This window comes from Megascapheus bottae, chromosome 6 (assembly GCF_031878675.1).
Source record: "Megascapheus bottae isolate mThoBot1 chromosome 6, mThoBot2.hap1, whole genome shotgun sequence".
Lineage (NCBI taxonomy): Eukaryota > Metazoa > Chordata > Mammalia > Rodentia > Geomyidae > Megascapheus > Megascapheus bottae.
The window spans coordinates 47,242,744-47,265,919 of record NC_143514.1 but is presented as its reverse complement, the minus strand read 5'-3'; the positions used below and the strand labels follow the sequence as shown (position 1 = coordinate 47,265,919).

At 43.0% G+C, this 23,176-nt stretch overlaps 1 protein-coding gene across 1 annotated transcript in view; it reads right to left on the bottom strand.

Moving 5' to 3' along the window:
• The window catches only part of C8b (complement C8 beta chain), a 33,327-nt gene extending 16,944 nt beyond the window's left edge, over positions 1-16,383 (bottom strand). Inside the window, exons 1-6 of the mRNA XM_090334747.1 lie at positions 16,210-16,383; positions 9,649-9,805; positions 5,759-5,900; positions 3,831-3,972; positions 2,605-2,737; positions 1,096-1,293 (exon numbers count right to left, since the gene is read on the bottom strand). Coding sequence (XP_090190873.1) covers positions 1,096-1,293; positions 2,605-2,737; positions 3,831-3,972; positions 5,759-5,900; positions 9,649-9,805; positions 16,210-16,298 — 861 coding nt within the window. The 5' untranslated portion in view covers positions 16,299-16,383. The remainder of the gene's footprint in view (positions 1-1,095; positions 1,294-2,604; positions 2,738-3,830; positions 3,973-5,758; positions 5,901-9,648; positions 9,806-16,209) is intronic.
• Positions 16,384-23,176: the final 6,793 nt, after the last annotated feature.

Below are 23,176 nucleotides of genomic sequence, written 5' to 3'. Positions count from 1 at the left end.
AGTCAGGGCATCCCTGGAGATTAACATAAAGGTAGCTGTGATGAAGGGCCATGAGTTATCCCTGGGAAGAGGAGGGGAATGCAAGGTGACAGTACAGTAAGAAGGGAAGACAATGGCATAAATTTAAAAAGAAAAGGATTGGATGTCAAACCTAGGGAGAAACCTGATAAGTAGCAGAAAGAAAGCACATAGCAATTCTGCAGGTAGCAAACGCACCAAGAAGGCAGAACAGAGCTCTTGTGATATTCTGGAGATGTGTCTGAAACAAAAGTCACATTGCAGTGTTCTGAAACATTTTCAGAGATATATTATGGTCTTCAAAGCTATATCTTAATGCTCAGGAAAAAAAAACAAAAGAAAAGGATTTGTTAAAAGCAGAAGAAAGTAATTACAGATATTTATCTTTTGGGGGATTTTCTGAAAAGTAAATTAATATATAAGCACAAGGGTTTTGTTTGCTTTCTTGCTTTTGTTTTTGTTTTTTGTTGTTGTTGTTGTTTTGGTTGGTCGTGGGGCTTGAACACAGGGCCTGAGTGCTGTCCCTGAACTTCTTTGTTCAAGATATCTACTACTTTGAGCCAAAGTCCACTTCACAGACTTTCCTGCCTGGGTTGGCTTTGAAATTCAACGCCTCAAACCTCAGCTTCTTGAACAGTTATGATTACCAGCACTGAGCTGTAAGGGTGTGTGTGTGTGTGTGTGTGTGTGTGTGTGTGTGTGTGTGTGTGTGTGTGTGCCCTGGTTCTGGGGCTCGAACCTAGGCCCTGCCCCTGAGCACCTTTTACTCAAAGCTAGTATTCTGGCTTTTTTGGTAGTTTATTAGAGATAAGAGTATCATGGACTTTCCTGCACAGGCTGGCTTTGAATCATGACCCTCAATTCGCAGCCTCCTGAGTAGCTAGGCGGTTGAGCCACCTGGCTAAGATCAAGGTAATTTTTATGGAATGATTTTCAAGGTAACAGAAACTTCATAAATGTTAGTATTAGGACTAATGTGGAACACTGACACATTGTTGGGGATAATTTAGATATATTCATGCACACATATATGCATATATGCATCATACATAGGTAAAGCCACAGACATGTACTTACAGTATGAGCGAATCGTTTGATTCTTCTAATATAATGTTTTCCTTCATTGCTTGCTTCTGCAATGCCAAATTCAAATATTTTGGGTATTTTAAAACCAAGGTTGAACCTGGAGTTCCTAGTCATTTTTTCTGTGACATTGTGCTCGAAATCTGAGTATGATTCGTATTCCGTTAGTGTAAATTCATATTTGCCTTGGGTCTAAGGGAAGACAAAATGAACATGGATTTATTTCTGTTGACCAAAGTCAATTCAGTACATGTCATCAAACACTCACTGTACTCTTGCTGTACACTAGATACGGACTAGATAAATATTCTGGATACAGAAAAATTAGGGCTAATCTGTATGCCCACCTTAGGATTCCTAACCCAGAAGGAGAAATCAACCAATCAAATGCTGGTATGGTTGACATTACAAGGTTGGAGCTCAATTTCTATTTCAACCAGTAAAAGTACAGAGGTCTGGGGCCAGAGAGGGAGGAGGACAGGAACCTTCTAGCAGCACATTCAACCTAAGCCAAGATGCAGAAGGAAGCTCAGGAGCTTCAAGGATGTTTGTGTGGTTGAGTCACACAAGTTGTGTAAGAATAAGGGAAACAAACAGGTGTTATAAGGGAATGTTCTGGAATCCAAACATGGGGGCTTTTGTATAACTTTCTCTGACTTGGCTTAATGCAAAGGAAAGCCAACTGAGAGACGAGATCTTCAGAAAGATCCTTCTGGGAAGCACAGTGGTTGGCTTGGAAGGAATGGATCTGAAGTGAGACAAGCCAATGTGGACCCTGTGCAAGGAGGGCTGGTGACTGTGCAGAAAGGCACAAGGCAGCACTGGAGGAGATAGAAGGGACTTGACCGTTTCCATTCACTTGCCTGAGGAAGAACATAACAGCCCCCTTTGCTCAAAAGCCAGGGTAAGGGAACTGCCAAGGAGACAGCCTCATTGGCCCTGGAGTGATCCATCCTGAGTCATCTCTTCCATATAAACTGCACTCTACCCACAGAGTATACAAGTTCAGCAGTTGCTAAATGAAGTGCTTGCAACAGTGTTGATTTTAATGGGCAAGGACTTAGTGATAGTAGTAACAGGTTACACCAGGTGGCATTAATGTCTCCCTGAAGGTAGAACCTTTCTAACTCCCAGTCCAAAGTCAGAAACACAGAGGCCTAGAGTACTGAGGATTACATAGATGGCCGGTGGATGAGCCACTGTGACTGCACACCTGCAAATCCTAAACTGTCTTCAATCTTCAGCAAGGCTGTTGCTATTATTGTTACGGCATTACTGTGAATACAGACCCCTCCCCTCCGTTGCTGCTGTCCCTGTGTGTCACTGGTTGTCCTAGGACCGGATTTTGAAGAAGGACATACCCTCTTTGCACATGTAAACGCTGAAGCTCAAAGGGAGAATTATGCAGGAATGTGTGCAGGTCACAACCCAGCTGACTGGCCATAGAGTCTCTTGACCAGTGTCCCCTTAATGTTCTGCAATGGCTCCTTGGCTGTCTCTTACCTGTGGGCTATAGCTGTCCACATTGTATGGCTTCCTAAACCTTGTGTTCAGGATGAAATGGGGGGAACAGCCACCAGCATAATACCTGTGGTCGAGGACTGGGCCCTCCAAACTGTTCGTGAAGAGGTTTATGCTGTAAGGAAGGTAGAAGAGAGTTGAAAAATTTTGGTCCTCACTCTTCAGAATCTCCATCAGCAGAACCCCTGGAATAAAACTGAAAAACCTATAGGCTGAGATGCAAGGCCTCTGGTCGCTGGTTTATACCAGCTTGCCAGCTTCATCTCCTGCCATTCGTAACACACCTGCCAATCATGCTAATCCCCAGCCTTTGCTGCTGAGTCTGCTCTTCTCCTTCCATGGGAGGTGTCCCCTGTTCTCCAGAGTCAGATCAAACTCCACTGCTGGCTTCAAATGTCTGCTCTACTGCCCTGTAGCTGGAAGACTAAAAGGGCTCACTTAATTATTTAGGGACTCTAACTTAAAAAGAGGTCCTTAGAATAGCCTCCCATTTCCAAATGAAGAGTATTTAACGGTAACTCTGAAAGATGTAGACCTTGTTTGTTTAGGGAGGTGAATCCCATTCAGAGCCATTGACTTTCTCTACATTTACAAAGGTGCTTGTGGGATATGGAGGAATTTGGCCTCATTCCTCTGTTTGCAGGCTGAGAAGCCACATAGCACAGAAACAAATAAGGTGAGTAAGAAGTAGGGTGAGTGCCAGGCCCAAATGACCTCTTCTGATACTGATCCTTGGATTTCACTGGATGGAGGGACCATTGCCAAAATCTTCCCAAAGGCTTGAAACAGATTGGTTATAACCCACTTCAGAAATTCTATCCTTTGCTAACCGCTTAAGAGCCCCTACTACAACTCAATGAGATGCTGGGGTATTTCAATACAAAGATAGCTATAACTTCCAGGGGAGAAGTTGTCAGGAAGTTTCAAGTACAAAGCCTAGAAAGCTCCTGTCAGCCATATTGTAGGCTTAAAGATAAAGGTGTTCACAATAGCCTCCAGGGACACACTGCTCTCCTGTCCCATTTCTGACCCAGGGACACACTTTTAAAACCACCTAGATCTGCTTGGAAAGGCAGCCAGAGGCACTCACTTCTACTACAGCTACATTTTTTAATTCTAGAAAAGAAAATGAGCAACTGTTTTCAGCTTCAGCCTGCTTTATCCATTCTCCAGGACCCCAACCACCCATGTAAAGGATAATAACTTACCCACTAGCCAGAGTGCCGATTGCCCAATATTGGTCCATTTCCTGCTGACATTTTTTATAAATCCTTTTACAGTTTGCTTCGTCTGACTGGTCTCCACAGTCGTTGTCCCCATTGCAAAGGAGCCTGCGGTTTATGCACCTCCCTGAGGTGGAGAAAGGGGGTCTTCAGTCCTCCTCACATAGTCACATGGCTGCTTTCACAACATTAGGGGACAAACATGTTGCTGGGTACTAATGCCTATTTGAGTTAGTCCTCATGGAACAGGAGAGATTGGTAATGGCACTAGTGCTTTATTCTCCTTTAGCCAACTGCTCCCCAAAAGACCAGGGAACCAGTCTGCAGGAAAGGCAAAATGCCTGATGATAAACCCAACCAAGCACTGGGATGGGAAGGCAGTCTACATTTCTTCCCTAGATGCTGGGAACAGGTAGGTTTCCCAGCAACAGCTGGAATACCTTGCATATGTTCCCCTGCTTCCTTGCTTCAGTGCTCTCATCCTTCATGGAGAAGTCCTCATACCTATCCCACATGGCCACAGTGACGTAAGTGGGTACATAAAATAGTACTGTGGGCACATTCTCATTGCCATGGTGAGTGTTTTATGAAGGTTAAGCACACAGGGCTAATAAATGTTTGTGGCAGGACTGGAAACTTCAAAAGGTAAATTCTTTCTCCTAACACCTACAGCCTTCAGCACTGTGGCTAGTTATGCAACTTTTTCTCTCTTTGACCACTGACTTGACTTCCCTTTCTTATCTGCATATTATTAGGTCATAAAGCCCATAGGAAAGGTAGCCCTATTTCCTTAGACATCACAGGTCATTTTTAACCAGTATTCTCAAGATGTAAAAGGCAGAAAAATAACAATCTGCTCGCCAAATGTTTCTTACAAGCCATTTAAATGAAAGCCTGCATGAATAACCATTATGGCTCTGGCCAGAATCATAGAGCACCAGCCATAATGAGCCATGGATACACTGTAAAAAAAAAGTTTCTCAGATTTATTGGATAGGATTTTACATGTACAATAAGACCTAGATATTACTCTAAGAATCCCTATCTCTTTTCTGAAAGGTCCCAGTGCACAATCCACAAGGGTATGATGAGTATGGAGAATTGCCACGTCTCCATCGAGGTAATTTAGGTCCAAGTACCCTTATTTTTGAAAGAGCTTTGAAAAAACAAACAAAAAGAAAGAAGCAATATTCCCTTGCTTCAGCTAAATGAATGCATTGGAACAAAACGTGTTTATTAGTTCTGCTGTGGGTAATTACTCATTCGTGTGCCTTTTCCATTTTCTGTCTGTTCATATCTTCTTATTTTCTTCTTTTTGATAATCGATAATTTGTATTGACTATTATTCTGGACTCAGTGATGCACAAAAACAAATGACAGGGACACATATCTGAGGATTCTTCAAAGATAAGCAGTACTAATCACACTAGTTAACTGCTTCAGTTTGTCACATCGTACTGAATCCTAGGCTCTGAAGGATCCAACAGAACTAAAAATCTACACACTGCTTTCAGATCCATTACATTACTGAGGTTTCTAATGAATTTGTAGTGCACTAATCTCACTTTGAATTTTCTACCGAAGGAATCAACATTGAGAGGTTAGATCACCAAGTCAAGGAGAGGTCTTAGCCAGGACTTTCCATGCTAACACTGATACTTTGGATGGCAGTGAATGAAACTGAATTTGTAAATTTCTAACTCTACAATGAGTCTCAATTTCTTAGATTGTAAAGTAAAGGGATGGTTTGTGTGACAGTATCTATAAAAGAAGGCGAGAACTTTTAGGACTAAAAGGCCTCCTGACACTTTCCAATACCCTGATCAAGAGAAGACATGGCCTCTGTCCCCCATCACCGTGTTGCCAGGGTTTCTTTCACAAGTTTTCATTTCCCTTCCTATGTCCATTCATACCTGTCTGTGCACACACAAAGCCTTCACATCGCACCTGACTTCGGCATGGTCTGCTGGTAAAACAGTCTTCCACTTCCTTGTCAGAGTAGTTGCATGGTTCTCCATGGAACTGAGAGGGCCGGAGCAAGTAGGCGTGTCTGTACTAAACCACAGAGGAGCAAGGTAAAGCAGGGGCAGGATCTCTGGCAGGGCAGAAAAGGATGCTGTATACAAATGGTTCTCAGCCAGGATGCGGGCTCCAGGATAGCAAGGAATTATCTGACTGCTGCTCTCCCTACCCTTGTACTTGCTTCATTCTACACACCAAAGGCTCTATTTGCCTGACTGTTTCCCCAGGTGAATTGAGAGCTCTGAGGGTTGTGACCTTGTCTTTAATCTCTGCACCGCAGTGATCCATCAAGGTTTGCTGAGTCTGGGAAAGTCATGGGCTTTGGAATCAGTGGACTCATGCAGCTAGCTCACAGACAAAAACAACAAAACATGACCTCTCGGCATAATTACTCCAGTGGGTTGATTCATGCTTTCTCATTTATTTCTCAAGGCACCAGTATATTACAAATGAAAAAGAAATATATGCCTTAAAATCACAGTGGACTCTGAAACTTTCCTATGTGATATTGGGCAAGTACCATAACCTTTATAAGTCTCCATTACTCATCTATAAACTGGAAGGGATGAATTACCTAAAGATGCTGTTTGGAATTTAAATGGCATATATATTATGTTTGTTATACATAATATATTATTTACTTATACATGTTGCACTATGTAATCATAATCAGTTATATTATGCATGGTACATAGCATATATCTGATTTTTCAGTTTTCTATTATTAATGTTTTCAATAATCAATATTACCATATCTCTATCTTCCTATTTATTCTGAAAATACTGAGATACTCATGACCATGTTGAAATAGGTATGTTTGGGGTTTTTTTTGCCAGTCCTGGGGCGTGAACTCAGGGCCTGAACACTGTCTTTGGGCTTTCTCAAGGCTAGCAAGTTACCCCTTGAGCCACAGCACCACTTCCGGCTTTTTTCTATGTATGTGGTACAGAAGAATCGAACCCAGGTCTTCATGCATGCCAAGCAAGCACTCTACCACTAGGCCAAACTCCCGGGCCGGTAGGTATTGTTTTTGCCTACATGTGTATTATTGGATTTGAGTCATGATCATACTTTCTAGCCTGCCTTTAAGGGTATTGCAGTTGGTGGACACCTGGTGGAGAGGACACATGGGCCCATGCCTCCAAGTGGAATACTCAAGGCCTAGGAGATGGTTAAGGAGTCTAGCAGAAGTAACAGTGAGACTGAAACTTGAAAACTGAGAAAAGTCAACCAGATGTAGAAAGCAAGTTTGAAAGTGGCAGAGAGGGGCACTAAGATGCATGATGTTATTAAAACCAAAGCTAAGGGAGTAAGAGCATGTGTCTTATTCTAGGGGAAGAAAAAAGAAAAGAAAGAATTCATCTTGGTTGGAGAGAAGAGCTCAGGCAATAGAGGCAATGGAGTGGAGAGAAATCGGTAGGGAAGGTTAACACAGGGATGTAAGTTTGGCAAAGTTACATGACAGATAAAGGAAGTAATCTGAGTATTAACTGCAATCAGAAATGGGAGTCAAAACAGCATCACAGCCTTCTCACAGAATGACATATTAACAAATCATAGTTACTATTTTTGTAGTCCAGGCTCTGGAAATGCAAAACAAGAAATCCAGGTAAATATTCAACCACTCACACACACAACATTGTGCTTTCAGGCCGTTCTCAGTATAGACCATCAGGGCAGGGATAAAAACCTATAAAGACTGAGGAAAAAATAATAATCCCCAGACAAATTAAATATACAAGGAATATAATATGTGACAAGCCCATAGCCAATAATGTTAAATGGGGAAAATCTGAAAGTATTTCTTCTGAAATCTGGAACAAAATAGTATATCCCACTCCTATTCAAAATAACGCTGGAAGTTCAAGCCAGAGCAATCAGGCAAGAACAAAAAGCACCCAAATTACTGGATGAAGTGCGCGCGCGTGCACGCACGCACACACGTGCATATAAATGTGTGTGTGTGTGTGTGTGTGTGTGTGTGTGTGTGTGTGTGTGTGTGATGATCTACAATGGGTAAGGCTGCAGAGAAAAATGAAAACTTGTCCATTGTTGCGTGGGTGGAACTCAATGACATTATGTCAAGTGAAATAAAGCAGGGACAGAAAGATGATTTCCCTCATTTGTACCTGCTTACAAAGTTGATTTCACAGAAGCACAGTACAATAGAAGTAACAGGAAGAAAGTAACTGGGATGGAGATAACTGGAGGCTCGAAGAGGACTGGAACGAGAGGAATAAAAAGAGGTTGGATAAATCCTTGCATGGGAAAGTAGGTATCTCATTCTGTAACACTGTTAAACAACTAACGTCTACAATAATTAATTGTACAATCCAGAGCTGCTAGAGGAGATGAGTTTGAAGGCTTCTAACACCTCAATGCAGAAAGGACCCTGTCTGAAGGGATGGCAACGCTAATTATCCTGATCTTATCATTACCCATGGCAGACAGGAATCAAACTGTAATACCCTACTCCATAATGAGAGAAAACATGATAAGTGAAAGAACAACAATAAAGCTATACACATACAAAAGAACACTATGAAAAGACTAGACCGGCTTCCCAAGGCAAACTGTGTTGGGAGATAATGAGAATGATAAAGGAAATTATATATATATATACATATATATATGTACACACACATATATTTCCCAAGTCTGCCTTAAAAGTATTATGGAAATTTCACCTGATAACCCTGCAGAGAGGGATAATGCCTGGCTGAGGGAGTCCACAACCAGCTCTGAGTTGCTCTGGCTGTCTATGTCATACTGAGTCTTCCTGGTTTATTGTTCAGCTGAAGCAATTATCCAGATAATTGGATCAATGTTGATAACTTCAGCAAGAAAACCTACTCTGAGAATGGAATGATCCTGCTTGGCTCTCCCCATTGATCCAATTAACTGTGTAATTGTCCTGGGCCTACCTTCACAGCCTCTTTAGACTCCTAGTCCTGACAGATTTGGTTTTCTCAGGAGCTAGGGAAAACTGCAACAATTTTTTATTCTCTGACACTTTTGCTGATGCTCCAGGCTGGGATCCTGGGCCAGCTCTCAAGATGAGGGAGGCTGAAGGACGAACACTGCCGAGATTGTGGTTTAATTGGCTGGAAAGTAGACAAGAAATCATTGGTCTGAGTGCTAGAGTCAAATTTGCTACTAGAGAACCCTAGCATAGGATAATAGGGACCTTGTAAAAACTGGCTTAATCTAACTGGAAGTGGGATTGAGGAGCAGTCAAAGAAGGCTTCTCAAAAGAGGTGGCTCTGGTCAGAATTAAATCATAGGTGTCTGTCAGCCAGGGAAAGCTTAGAAAAACAGATTGAACACGGGTACAGGGAGAGCAACATGGCTGGAAGAATGCAAGTGCTCAGCAGATTGGGTTGGAGATACAGGCCAGAAGAAGTGTCCCATGAGCTTTGGGACACTTCTTGGGTAGACTTCAGATGCAGCAGCTTTCTGGTAGCTCCCCTGGTTGACACCAGGTTTGAAGCAGGCTGGAGTGGTAAAGTCCAATTGGGAGACACTAAAGAGACCCAAAGGGATGGGTGCAGACAGTGGTGTTAGAGAAAAAGGAATGGTTGCTATCATCTCCCTAGCTGCAGGGGAAAAAGGGATATGACTGCTACTCGAAAGTAAGGAGGAAGAACAGTCATCAATTAAATCCAGCATCTTTGAAGGCTTCGGCCTCCTGGGTACCAGGCACCTTTGGCCTCAGCCAATCTTACTGAGGATCAGGCAGATCCAAAAGGCCTTAGCACACTCCCGCACCCAGGTGCTTACCCTCTTCTTCTGACAAGGGTCACACGCAGTCCAGGGAGACCAGCTGGATAGTTCACAGTCAACAGGCTTTGGGGAAACATCCACGCTCCGCACCTGTCTGCTCTTAGCAAGGCTCCTGTTTACCGTATGTGACTCAAGAGAGTGCGCTCTCTGTCCTCTGCAAAGTTGTCATGAAGAAGAGAGTGGAGGGTCAGAAGGAAGGGACGTATACCTCCAACTATGCCTTCATCCATCCACCCTGCTACTTCAGCATTTTCATAGAAGCTAATTCATTCAATAAGCACCTGTGAGTTCCTGACATATGACTACAGTGGTCAAAGAAGCAATGGATACATGGATTTTTTCTGCCTTTTTTTTTTAATACTACACGAGCTTCACTTTTCTCATATTGATGATCAAATTAAACATACCTACCTCATAAAGTTATTTCTGGGGTTAAAGAATGATAGTCTGTGGGAAAACCACACACACACACACACACACACACACACACACACACACACACACAAACACACAAAACTCATGCTGTTGCCAAGTTTCTCCTTAGTCCTCTGGAGAAGGAGAAGTTTGGCTATTTTGTCTTTAAGGGGCCTGTTCATGTACAATTCTGTGAAGCATATACTGAGAGCAATTGGAATTAGGGGTATTTGCTATTGAGGATGCAAAGAGATGTAAGATACAGGTTCTGCCTTATGAAATCATTTGGTGTTAGAGCAAGAAAAGAGAAATATGTCTAACATCTGAATTCTATGGGGTTTTTTTTTACCTGCTAGGCAATGAGATGGAGAGATGGGTAAATAGGTGGAGACAGGGGGAGTGTTAGAGGGGAAGAGAGTTTAGGTTGGTGCTGGTGTCCAGTTTGAATGCATGAGGTTCGCATGGTGAGGATACAGAAGGAAAGGACTTGAATTGGAAAAAATCTGTATTCTAGGTATGCACACATGCACCATCAGTGTGGAAAAATTCAGTATGCAGTTCCTACATGAACTTAGACCTTTGAAGAGAGCTCTGTCTTAGAGAAACAGATGTGATCCTGAATAAATATGGAAGATGAGACTGATCTCGAGAGAAGAAGCAAGACAAGGAGAAGCCCACCGGGGACCTGGGGTAGCTCATGCCAGGCCAGGCCGGGGTTTGGAGTGTCTTTGGAGGTAAGCAGAGTGAGGAAGCACCAGGTGAAGGTGAGCCCCACCTTCAGAGCAGTCAAGCCACCTGAGCCTACAAAGTAAAGCCATTTCTCCCCTTCCCCTCTCTTTTTCTTTGATAGGTCATGGGGCTTGAACTCAGGCTGGGTACTGTCCCTGAGCTCTTCAGCTCAAGGCTGCCACCCTATCCTGGAGCCAAGCCCCACTTCCCATTTTCTAAAGGTTAATTGGAGATAAGAGTCTCAGGTCCTTTTGTGCCCTGGCAAGCTTTAAACCTTGGTCCTCAGATCTCATCCTCTTGAGTAGCTAGGATTACCGGGGTGAGCCAGTGTGTCTGGCCCATTTCTCTTTTTGTTGAGTCCCTGGAACACAATAGGGCAAGAGTAAATATCTGTGCAATGCTATTTAATCTGCTTGAATCCAGGGCCTCCTTACTATGACAAGCTGGGGTTGATTCCAGTTTTCTTCCACCTGAGTGCATTGCACAGTAAGATTCATTGTAATCTGTGTGTATTAGCTTGTAGAAGAGACCAGAAGAAAATAGGAGTGCTAGGTGTTTCTTGATTTTTTACAGCAGTGCAAGAAGGCACCATGGAAAATTGTCCCCAACACAGCTATGAAAATAATCCAGAAAAAAATCCATTGTTTTTAAATCCAGAAAAGCAATTTTTGACACATGCTCTAGTGGAAATATCAAATTGGACCAGGAATCATCCCTTTCTTTTGTTCCTGTATTGACTCATTCCTGATTCCTTGTATCTAAGATTGAGTGATTAGGGAGAGCATCACAAAGTTTTCACAGTCAAATAACACAGGATGTCACTCCAAACAAGGTAATTAACAGTGCATTCTCAGTTGGCAAAAATCCTTAAAACAACAACAACAAAGAGGCTAATATTAATGACAGTGAAATCCATCTCCATGGATACCCCAGGGATTGGTAAAAAAAAAAAAATCAATTCCTAGTGAAGTTGGATTTTTAACAAAAGGTCAAAGACTTCTGGAAACCACAGGTGGATCCTTAAAAATGGTTACTGGAGGCCGGCTGGGGCTCACCAGCGGGAGGCCTAAGAATGGGCTCCTAGCTAATAATTTGCCCAGGTTTGACAAAACAATGTTGTCTGTGATTTGGCTTCCCCTAAGTATGTATTTGACAGCTCGGCAGGGTAGCCTCTTCCTATTTCAACTCCCAGCTCCACTGTGTGGTTTATCTTACCTTTTTTCCCCCCAACTATCAGCCCAATTGGGGCCACAGCAGAATCTGAGCAGATAAAGTAATGCACACACTAGCTATTAAGAGTCACAATTATTTTCCTCTCCAAGATTTGCAAGCCTGTTAATGGGCAAGATGATCACTTACAGAAAGAACTTGGTAAGAAGTAGTTATAACCACCAGATCTCTCATTTTTGTACCCAATTTTCATTATGGAGGTGGCAATATAATGAAGTAATCAGCAGGATAAATCGCATGCTTGTAAATTACATTGGATAAGATGCACGTAGTTTATTAGTACTACTAAATGCAAATCTAAAGGGAAAGCTAGCACTACGTCCTCACCCCCCGAGAATTGCACAGAGGCTGGGTCCAGTCAGGGCTTCTGTATAAGGCTATATAGACCTCTCATCCTGATGAATCTATGGAAATGAACCCTCATGACCTTTTGACCAACTGTCAACTTCTGTCATTCAATACCCTCTGTATATTTTTCACTTTGAAAAACTAAGTTTGCCTAGAGAAGCACAAGTAAAACCATGAAGACCCGCGTGGCCATGGTTAGCATTTGAATATATTTGCTTTAAGTTTCTTTAAATTTAAATTTCACTATAAATTAAACATGTGGTCTTTTTAAAAATTTAATTTAATTTAACGGTGTTATCAGGGGAGGTTAGAGTTGTATAAGTTCTTCTTGAACATTCTTACCCTCCCAGGTTTTCTCTACATTCCTTCCCTTCTGACTCCCTGCCACTTTCCCCAAAGTTGTAAAATTCACTTCCAAGAGTGTCTAGTGAGTACCATTATTGCCTTGGTTCAATCTTTGTCCTTTGTCTCACTAAACATCTGTGTTCTGTACCCATTCCTGGCTTCCCTCCACTTTACAAGGGACTAATGTTGTTAATTTGATGTGTGTCCTTCCAGTTCTTACATTTTTCATATATATATATATATATATATATATGTCCTATTGCTCTTGTGAGCTTTCCTTCTACTGATTCATAAAGAGCTCTGGTTCATTTCTTTTATCTGGGTATTCTATACTAGGACACACATGGCCTATAATTCTTTCCCTTTCTTTTTTCAAGGACATTTATATTTTCCCAATGTTTTGCGGTTGTCCTAGCCCTGGCACAGGTGCTCTCTCTATGTAAGCTCTGCAAAGAACTGGACTTTTTGTGGGTGCATGAAATGCCATGGGCAGCATTATGGCCTATTTCACTGTACTAGAGTCTTCCACTTTCTTCCAAATAGCCATCTCTGATCAAAATAAAGATGGATCTATCAAGTAGAGCAGGATTAGGTCAGCAGTAAATTTTAAGCCATCAGCTCATATAGATGGGGTACATCAATATATTTTGGCTTTCTGAAATGCCCTGACCCAACATCTTTCTTATCACACTCAATTTGTTAGGCAGTTGCACCCCTTTGCACGTAGCATCTTCCTCTTTGCTAGAAAGGGGAAGCTTCTGGGTGGACAGTTTATAACTTCTCTTCTTTCTGCCGTGACATGAATTTAAAGCCACATCTCAAAGCAACAAATGGGTGGTCCAGGGAAAGAGAAAAAAAGCATGAGAACCCTGCACAATAGATCTGTCTTGCAGGTGGAGAGTGGCAGAAAGACACGAAGAGTTCTGGCAGAAACCTTCTCTATAAAATACTGGATTTTAGTTGGGTATTGATGGCTTGCTCCTATAATCCTAGGCTAAAATCTGAGTATCACAGATTGTACCCGACTGTGCTTAATCTCCAATTAAACAACAAAAACCCAGAAGTGAAGCTGTGGCTCCAGTAGCAGCGTGCCAGCCTTGGGTGAAAAAGCTAAGGAACAGCCACTAGGTGCCAAATTCAAGCTCCAGTATCCTTCCTCCTCCTCTCTCTCCCCCCCTCTCTCCCCCCTCCCCCTCTCTTTTTCTGTTACACAAAAACACATACATACACACACACAATTTTTCATCTATATTTTGTTATAAATTTAGTAGCCTTGCAACATTTATATGTCCCTAAGCCTCGGTTACCCTTTCTGTAAAACTGTAAATAATAGCTCCTCCCTCTAATAGCACTGAGGGCGTGAGCTAAGTGTGTAAGTACCTGGTGCAGAGTAGGCATCCATCATCATTAATAGGTCTTAAAACAGTGTGACTTGATTGGAAGATTACACGAAAATAAGTAACTTCCTTAGCTAATGAGGAGATGCCAGCTTCTTCTATTCCAGAACTGAACATTCCTCTCTTCTTAATGACTGAAATTCAAACACTGATTAGGTTCAGGACTGAATCATTGGATTGATGGTGGAGATTTTTACATTAAACCTGGATTCAGGCAAAGGTTGGAGACTCATGTAGCAGGAAGACTCTTTCCTCTTCCTTGAGGATCCATTCGTTCTTCCCCACTGTGAGCACAGGAGCTCATACTCTTCATTTTCTTCTTCCTGCTAGCACTCTGCCCACCCCTGAAGTTCAAGTTCACTCCCTGTCTCAGCAGGAACTTCCTGATACAGAAATTTTATTGTGTTGCTGCTTTACCTCCAGCCTTCAGTGGCTTACTGTTGTTGAACAGTAAGGGCGGGGAATGTTTAGCCCTCAGGCCACAGAAGGTCTACAAAATAATTTGGTATATGACAGGACAGACACATACATTTCTCTTCATGCGCCTGTATTGATAATTTTGTATGATACAGGAACAGTGTTATAAACAGTGTTATGAAAAGCCTTCCCACTACTGGCAGGAGATAAGGTTCAGGTTCCATAGCTGATTCTTCCTGTTCTACCTCATCTCGGTCATTCCCACCTTGGCCTTTACGCAAGGCTACTGAAATACACCTGAAGCCTTGGGGCCAGGCTGGCCTCTCTCATAACTCTATGCCTCTGTTTATGCTACCCTTTTCTTGTCTCTATACCTTGGATAGCTAAAGCTTTTGGTACAATAGTCCAGATGGTGGTATATGCTCACACATTGCCATTCTCCCTGAGAATATAAATAAGCTTATTGTGTCTTGTCTACCCGTGTTTCCTCAGAGACTCACAAGAGGCTATGCACACAGGCTCAGTGCTGCAGAGAGGGTTGTGATGGCTCTCTTAAGCCCTCTGCTCCAGGCACAATTCCTTGGGTCTTATATGTGTCTCTGCATGCACACGAGGAAGCCCAGAGCTTCCTGGGCTAATCTGTGGGCTAATCTGAGGATCTTACTATTCCTCATAATGTTTATTTGAGTGTCCAGTGGGAAGTGAAGACACAATGCTGGTCTCAAGGGCGATTTCTAACGGGGTCCAAGGCATGTCTGATGGGCCATGTGGCGCTGCTCATGCTAAACAAGGGTCTGTGCAAAGGGAGCATTTTTGGAGTAAGTAAAAGGAAAGGCATTAAGTGTCTTCCCATGAGGTTGCTCATAATCAGGTGTGGGATGCCCAAGTGCTTTGGCATCCTGTGGTCAAGATGGGTTCTCACATAACAGGAGGGTCTCCAAATTGCCAGATCACTGGCATGCTTTCCACTGGAGACCCAAGTTAGACAGTTTGAGACCCTATTGAGATAATTTCTTTAGCTTGTTTTGCAGCCTGTCAATAGAGACTTAAAATGATTAAATAAATCAGATAGTTGACTGCTGGGAACAAATGTTTGGAATGTGCATGAGAGAGCGAAGAGAGAGAGGCAGGGAGGAAAGAAGAGAGAGAAGAGAGAAAGAGAGGCAGGAGACTCAGGAGAGGGAGAGGGAGGGATGGTGGGAAACACTGGCTGGGGGCTGTTGAGTCACTCTCATATATTAAAATCATTCCAATGAATTGGCACGTTTTGTTTTTTTTTTACATACTACCAACCTTTTTTTTTTTGCATAGAGTCAGACAAGTCTTTGTTCAGAATACAAAACAAGCACCCTAGTCTTCTCAGCATGACAAAATGCATTTAAACATGTCAGTTTATTAAGGGCATTTTTTGTTGCAATCAGCCACTGGGTTCTGCCACAATTCAAAGGGAGGTGTTGATATTATTTTATCAGATGCATGCAAATCGCTTCAAAAGATGCTCCTCGCTTCCATCAGCATGCAACAAAGCCTCTGTCAGCATTAGGAGGCTTTATGTCTCCCATTCTCCCCCTCCGCCTAACCCCCCACCCTTCCCCACCACACACACACACACACACACACACACACACACACACACACACACCCCTTATGACTGATGAGGGAATCATTTGTCACTTACCTGGTGCCAGGCAAACTGAGACAACCCAGAACAGCACAGAGAAAAAACACCTCTGCCAGAGCCCTCCAAACCCACATCCCTCTCTTCATGTTCTTTACGTGACTGAAGTTCAGCCTGGGATTCCCAAATCCAAGAAAAGCTAACACATCCAATGCTGGTGTCTGGTTCTGTCCACCGAGCAGAACAAACAACTCAGCAAAGCAAACAGGATGCACCAATGACTGGAGCTTTCATAGACTTTGCACTGATTGAAACTTACTTGTGCTGCTGCAATGAGAATGCTGAGAACTCTGCAGTGACCTGGCCTTTGTTCCGATGTAATGTTTGAGTAAGCAGCAAGGACAACAGGCTGCAAGGAGCGAGGCTAGGTCAAATATTTCCTTTGCCATTTACTAAAATCAAATGAGAAAATCTCTGTATTCTGTGCCTCAACTTCTTTACTTACATATTGGTGAGAATTAAGTAAGTTACTATAAGAAATGTGCTGAGCACAGACACAGGTTGAACTCTCAGACATTAGAGCTGTTCTTGTTAAGTGAAATATGGGATTTGCAGTTAAAATGCAGAAACCCAGTTTTGGCTTTTCTTGGCTATGTCATTTTGAGCAGAAATGTAGATCCCATTGACCAGAGGTCAAATCTTCCTTTTGCCATAAGTTTGCTAGCTGTGTGACTCAGGGAAAAATATAGCTCCTCTCTGGGTTTCACTTTATCAATTCTCCTTCATTCCAGGTCAGAGAAGCCCCTCTCCTTCCTCAGGCTAAACACAGCTAGGGCCTCGTATAGAAAATAGATCCTGCTTCCTAAAGACCTTCTTCATAAGGTTGTTTGTGGAGAGAATGCACAAAACATGAATCCCCTCCCTCTTTCCTTTCTGAGTCAACTTTCTCCTGGACTTGAGGGTGGATGTGCCACAAGGAAGTATAGTGAGAAGGTGGGGATAAACCCTGGAAGGCAGTGGCAAGATTCATTGTGTCCATGCAGAGAACACAAGTTCTGTTATCAACCATCCTGCGTGCTTTCCCGTTGTCACTGGCTCAAGCACAAGTCACATCTCACCAGTGTCCCCAGAGGCACTACTGACCTGAACTTTGACACAATTGATTGTGGCAGTTAATCATCGGTAAACAAGCAGAAAATTGAACTCCAAGAAATATCCCCATATTCTCTCTGCCTACCTGCACTGAAGAGGAGTAGCATCTTTACGAAATGAGGTTGGCCTTCTATCTCATCCTGAGGTGTCCAGTAGGTACCTGCATGTCTCAGTGAGGCAGCTGCATGGCTGTTTCATATGTTTTAACTTCCAGATTTTTTTCTGTGCCTGTGATGCCTGGAAATTATGCATGGGACTAAATTTGACTCATTGCACATGAATACGGTGTGCCTTGGAAGGCGTATGAGCTAACTCCCAGAAGCTCTATGGTTCCAGGATCCCAAAGCTCTGTGAGGAATTTTAACCTCACAGCGCCTCCTAGTGGTTGCAGGTGTTACTCCCCTGACATCATCAGGGGGGTGGGATGGAGGCAGCGGGAGGCTGTTGGGATAAGAGCACATAACCTTTTTCACTGCCAGGTTTCGGTTGACATTTTTTCCCATTCATCATCTGTTTGATCTTGACAATCAGGCCACAGACAAAGGATCATCTCTGTGCCTCTGAGATGGCATTTAATAGCTGCTTCCACTGCCAATAAGTAGCAAGGTGGCTAGGTACAACCAAATTGCTTTTCTTTTTAGCCCCTCTGTGTTGAGTTTTCACCCTCCTTTTAGTCAGTTCTGAAAATTGTTTAGGTTTAGGGCAAATGTTACATCTTATCTCATTACTGCTGTGGTCTATCTGCTCTTCGTAAGGGCCACAGCTCCTGTTGTGTAAGGGTGGATGGATTTATTTATTTATTTATTGTACCATTACTGGGGCTTAAACTCAGGACCTAGATGTAGTCCCTTGAGCTTGGAGCTTTTTTTTTCTGCTCAAGACTAGTGTCAATTCACTTCAGTCAGAGCCCTACTTCCCCAGCTTCTTTTTTTGTTTGTTTGCTAGTTAATTGGAGATAAGAGTCTTATGGACTTTCCTGCCCAGGTAGGACTGGAAAACAATCCTCAAATCTCATCTTCCTGAGTAGCTAGGAATAACGATGCAAGCTATCAGTGCCTGGCTAAAGAGCCTTTTTTTTGCCAGCCCTAGGCTTGAGCTCAGGGCCTGAGCACTGTCCTTGGACTTTCTCAAGGCTAGAGCTCTACCACTTGAGCCTCAGCACCACTTCCAGCTCTTTTCTATGTATGTGGTACTGAGGAATCAAACCCAGGTCTTGGTGCATGCTAGGCAAACACTCTACCACTAGGCCAAACTCTTAGCCCTAAAGAGCCTTTTTAAATTGATGATATGAACCGAAGCCTTTGAAGTATATGTAGCACCACATCTCTAGGTCTTTTGGATTTCCCAATGACACTTCAGACTATTCCACACTCCCTGTCAAGAGAAAGCAATCATTCTCAGAGCTAGTAAAGTCCTGACTTTCTCTCTTCCTCTCTTCCTTTCTGTTTCTTTGAGAGAAGTATACAACACAGGCTGATAAGTATGACCACAACACCAGCTAAAAGTACACATATAGAAAGAACCACACCAGCATCTCATTCCACTCAATTTCCTGGCCATATTCCCCAGGCTCTTATCAAAATAATGTTTCCATGGCCATTTATGGAGTGTTTATTAGATGCCATGTGCAATGCTAGGTGACCAGATGACCAAATGAGTATGTACTAGCACAGCTCTGTGAAAGGACAATCTAATGAAAAGGCAAGCAGAATGGTGTGTTCTGTAGGCTGGTTTGGCTGTTGCTGTGTGTGTGTGTGTGTGTGTGTGTGTGTGTGTGCACGCGCGCGTGTGTGTGTGTCCCATGTTCCATTTGTTCATTAGACAACTTTCTTAGAAGTATGCTGACCCTTAAGAGTTAAGGAAGATCCAACAGAGAAGACAGCAGAATGGAGACACAAAGGTGAGAGGCCACTCAGGGGTCCCAAGAACAATACCTGTGGGAAGGAGCGAGTGGTGAGGCTGGCAAAAAACCAGGTACCAGAGCCCAATGAGCAGTGCTAATGATAATGGATGTATCTTTGGTGCAAGGGGTTCTGGTAGGGAATTAGCAGTGGAAGAAGAGGTGGCTAACTTGGTGACGGATTCCTGTCCAGGATGGAGAAGGGAGCAGTGGAAGGCAAACTGGAGCAGAGAGCCATGTTAGAGGTTGTTGTAATAGTATGCTAACAGATAACACAGCCCGAAGTAGGGTGCTGCAGGAAGCAACAGAGAATGGAGGATAAACATAATGTCCCTCAGGTTGCAGTAACACTCGCTGTGAGGGGCTTTGGAAACGAGGCAGCTCCACACAGAGTGGGGATTATTAGGATGGAGATTATGATTCTCTATTAAGGAAAGTATATTAAGTCCCTGGGGCTGAGCTTGGCATCCATCCAGAGCAGGAACATTCTGGACAGCATGCATTTCCTTGTTCATCACCCCCATACCAGCGAATTACAGTGCAAGGTGGTCCACCCTGAATTCTTGAGCTCATCATCCTTGGAATGTGGAGGGCAGGCTCTGTCCCCTCCTACTGCTTCCGTCAATGTCTAAGACACCAGAAGGTGTTCACTGGAGGCTTTTCATTGTGACCAGGGGCATCTGATTGAGAAGAGCTCTTAGTGGATGGCTGGCTGTGATAAGTGCCTCCCTGGAGGTGGTTATACATATTGAAGTCTGTAACCATGATATGCATATTATCATCACCATGGCTCAGAATCATTCCAGGAAGAAGTATAGTGGGCTGAGTAGGCAGTGTGATTGCCAAAGGACTGGGGGGAGGGGGAATGTGTGTGTGTGGGGAGGAGAGAAAGCCAAACGGAAAAACAATATAGCTTTATTCCTAATCAGAAAAGGAAAAGGCAAAAAAAAAAGCAGTAGCCCAATTGTAAGGACGTGCCTGTCCTTTCCTGGCATATCCCTCCACCTCTTGCTATTTTATATTGCCTATGGCATATGGTATATTTCCTTGCTCTATGGAATACATGAAAAAGAGACATGTGTCGCTTTATGCCTGCGCCCCCTCCTTCCCAAGAACAATATACCATTGCCTCTCTTTTCCCCATCCTGGTTTGGAAAGCCAAGGTGTCCTTGGCATGTAATGTTGAGGAGGGCAAACTTCTGACAATCTGGATTCCAGCATGCACAGTGTCCCTCACCCTGGTGAAAGGACATGAGTACAGAAGAAACCACTGAGATTGCCATGTGTTACTGCTTCCCAGGCTAGCACTCCCTAAGCCAACAGTACCTCTCCCTTGCACTTCTTTTTCCCTACCTCTCAGCATGGCTAGCACTGGGGATGTCACAGGTCAGAAACAGCCATTTTAGGAGCCTGTAGCCAAGAGAGCTGTCATGGGGGCTGAAAAGTAGTAGCTATTTAGCAGAGGAGGCTCATGTTGATGAGCAAACACTCATCCTGAGTTGACAGATGTGAGAATGATGTCCTCCATTAGGTTTATGTGTCTGTAGAAAATGGACAGGTATTTCTGTGTTGACATACAAAGGTATCTTCTAGTGTCTATGGTCTATGAAGTAGATACATGTACTCTATAAGTGTGATATAACGGTACAATGGTTGAGATAAGGTTTGAGTTTTTCTTGCAAAGATTTTTCTGTTGGAATCCTGGTCACCAGCATGTCAGTGGTGAGATGGAGGAAACTTTGATGTAGGGTTTGCTGGAAGGCTGTTAGGTCACAGGCAAACTTCCCTAGAAGGGTTTAACGCATTTCTCCATGAGTGGATTAGAGTTTGTGTAGATTGATTATAAAGCCAGTCTACTTCACATCTTTGATGATTTTTGCAAGCACTCAGGTCCCTTTGAGGAGTCTCTGCTGTGTTGTATCACAGCCTAGGAGCTCTTGCCAGAACAACAACTCCAGGTTGTTTAGACCTTTTACTCACAAGAATCATAAACCATATAAATCTAGTTTATAGCAGTATAAAATAAAACAATAAAAACAGATGTTGAACACCATGGGTAAACTATATGGCTTAAGTAAATACAGGAAGCATAGCAAGAACAACTGAGAGGGGAGCCAATTCCTACGCTTTGTTTTCTGCATTGCAGGTCCTTGTCAAATAGAGTTGAGAGAAGATAGCCCTGTGGACCAATCTGATTTGGTCCTACCAATTTAGGGCCTGGAGTACACACATTGCTTGGCTCTGGATGCTTGACCATGACACTGAGCAGAGGACTAAACAGTATGTATGAGAAATGTGGTCCTGAGGAAGCCTTGGAAGACAGAAGTAGTAGAACATTCTTTCAGCGGTGCTTCCAACTGCAGAACCTTTCAAACATGGCCTAGGAAGCCTCCAGTTCTCCACGACTCAGATATGAGTAGTTCCACAAGCTGGATGGTTCACAATTCTTAGTGCCTCTCTAGAACTAAAATATCCCTATTTTCTATTAAGCACTTTAATACCCGCCCCCAAATCTTTGACTATTGGACTGACTGGATGATGGATCATTGAAGTTGCCAATAAAACATCTCAAATTCAATTCCAAATGATACATTTTGCAGACGTTTTATGTAAGTACACGTAATTGGTACTAAAAAAACATTCAAAGTATTCATTTCCTATTGCAAATACTTTTAGGGATGCTAGAAATGCGTGAGGAGGGGAAATGAGATTCTACCTGGCAATGTACTGTGAAACTAATTACCTGAGGGACTTCAAACAACTGGATGGATTATGTGGTTGCATTGATTTTGCAGATTAACTCTAGTAAGAGGTAGAACTTAAGCCACCTTATTCCTGTGTTCATTCACCCCCTACAAGACCAACTTTGAACTTCTCAGCTGAGCAAAGGAACAATTTTCGATCTGTATACTTTTGCTATGCTGAACTTCACACTAATATTATACATTCAAAACATATTTTATACATTCAAAACATATTTTTGTATTGGATCATAACCTATACCAGAGAGGACAATGTAGTAATAAATATCACCCATGGCATCCTTCCCTCTTGGAGCTCCCAATTTCACACAGGAAATAAACTAAGTTATAAATTATAAATCTATAACTAGGACTTGGGGAAATGTAAGTAGATGATCATACACATCCTTGTAGTTGCACCAGGAAATTCTTGGAACTTCCCTGTGTTTGTGACACCCTACAGTATGAGTCAAGCTCACATTTCAGTTCCATCACTGGTGTTACTTAGTGTCATACAGGGATTTGATTATCTGCTATTGATATGGGAAATTATCCTCCAGCTTAGCCATGTAAAAACACCAACTATGTTACTATTACTCACAATCTGTAGGTCAAGAATTCCACCTGAGTATGGAAGGAATGGACATCCATTCTGAGATGTCTGCCAGCCCCGGAATACCCACCATGGCTTCTTCACTCAGGTCTGTTGACTCAGCTTGGATACTTGTTGGCTGAGGGATGGATGAAACAAGATGTCTGGAGCCTGAGTTCCCCCATAGACATCTGCTTCCTCTTCAAGGAGACAATCCAGTCCAGTCTACTCTGCATGCCTCTTTTTCATGATCCCTCTACTAGGAGACCTGGATATCTTACATAGAAATTCAGATATCCCAACAACTTAAAAGCACAGGTTTCTCTATCTTCTTAAAGTTTTAGCCTATCGCTGAATGTGGAGTTGCCACCCACACCCAGCACATGACATTGGTTAATAGAGTTTAGGACTCAGTATGGGAAGGAGCTACAGTGGTATGAGTGTGGTCACCACATGTAGGAGGTGGTGTTGCTTTCTGAAGGGTAATTATTTTTTAACCTAAGTCAGTTGATATGGCTTGCATATGAAAGGGCCCTTCAAAAGGCTCATGAATGAAAGTCTTCTTCCCTAACTGGTGATACTATTTGGGGAGGGGCTGGAAACTTTGGGAGATGGAGCCTGCTGAGGGAATGGTGCAGTGTG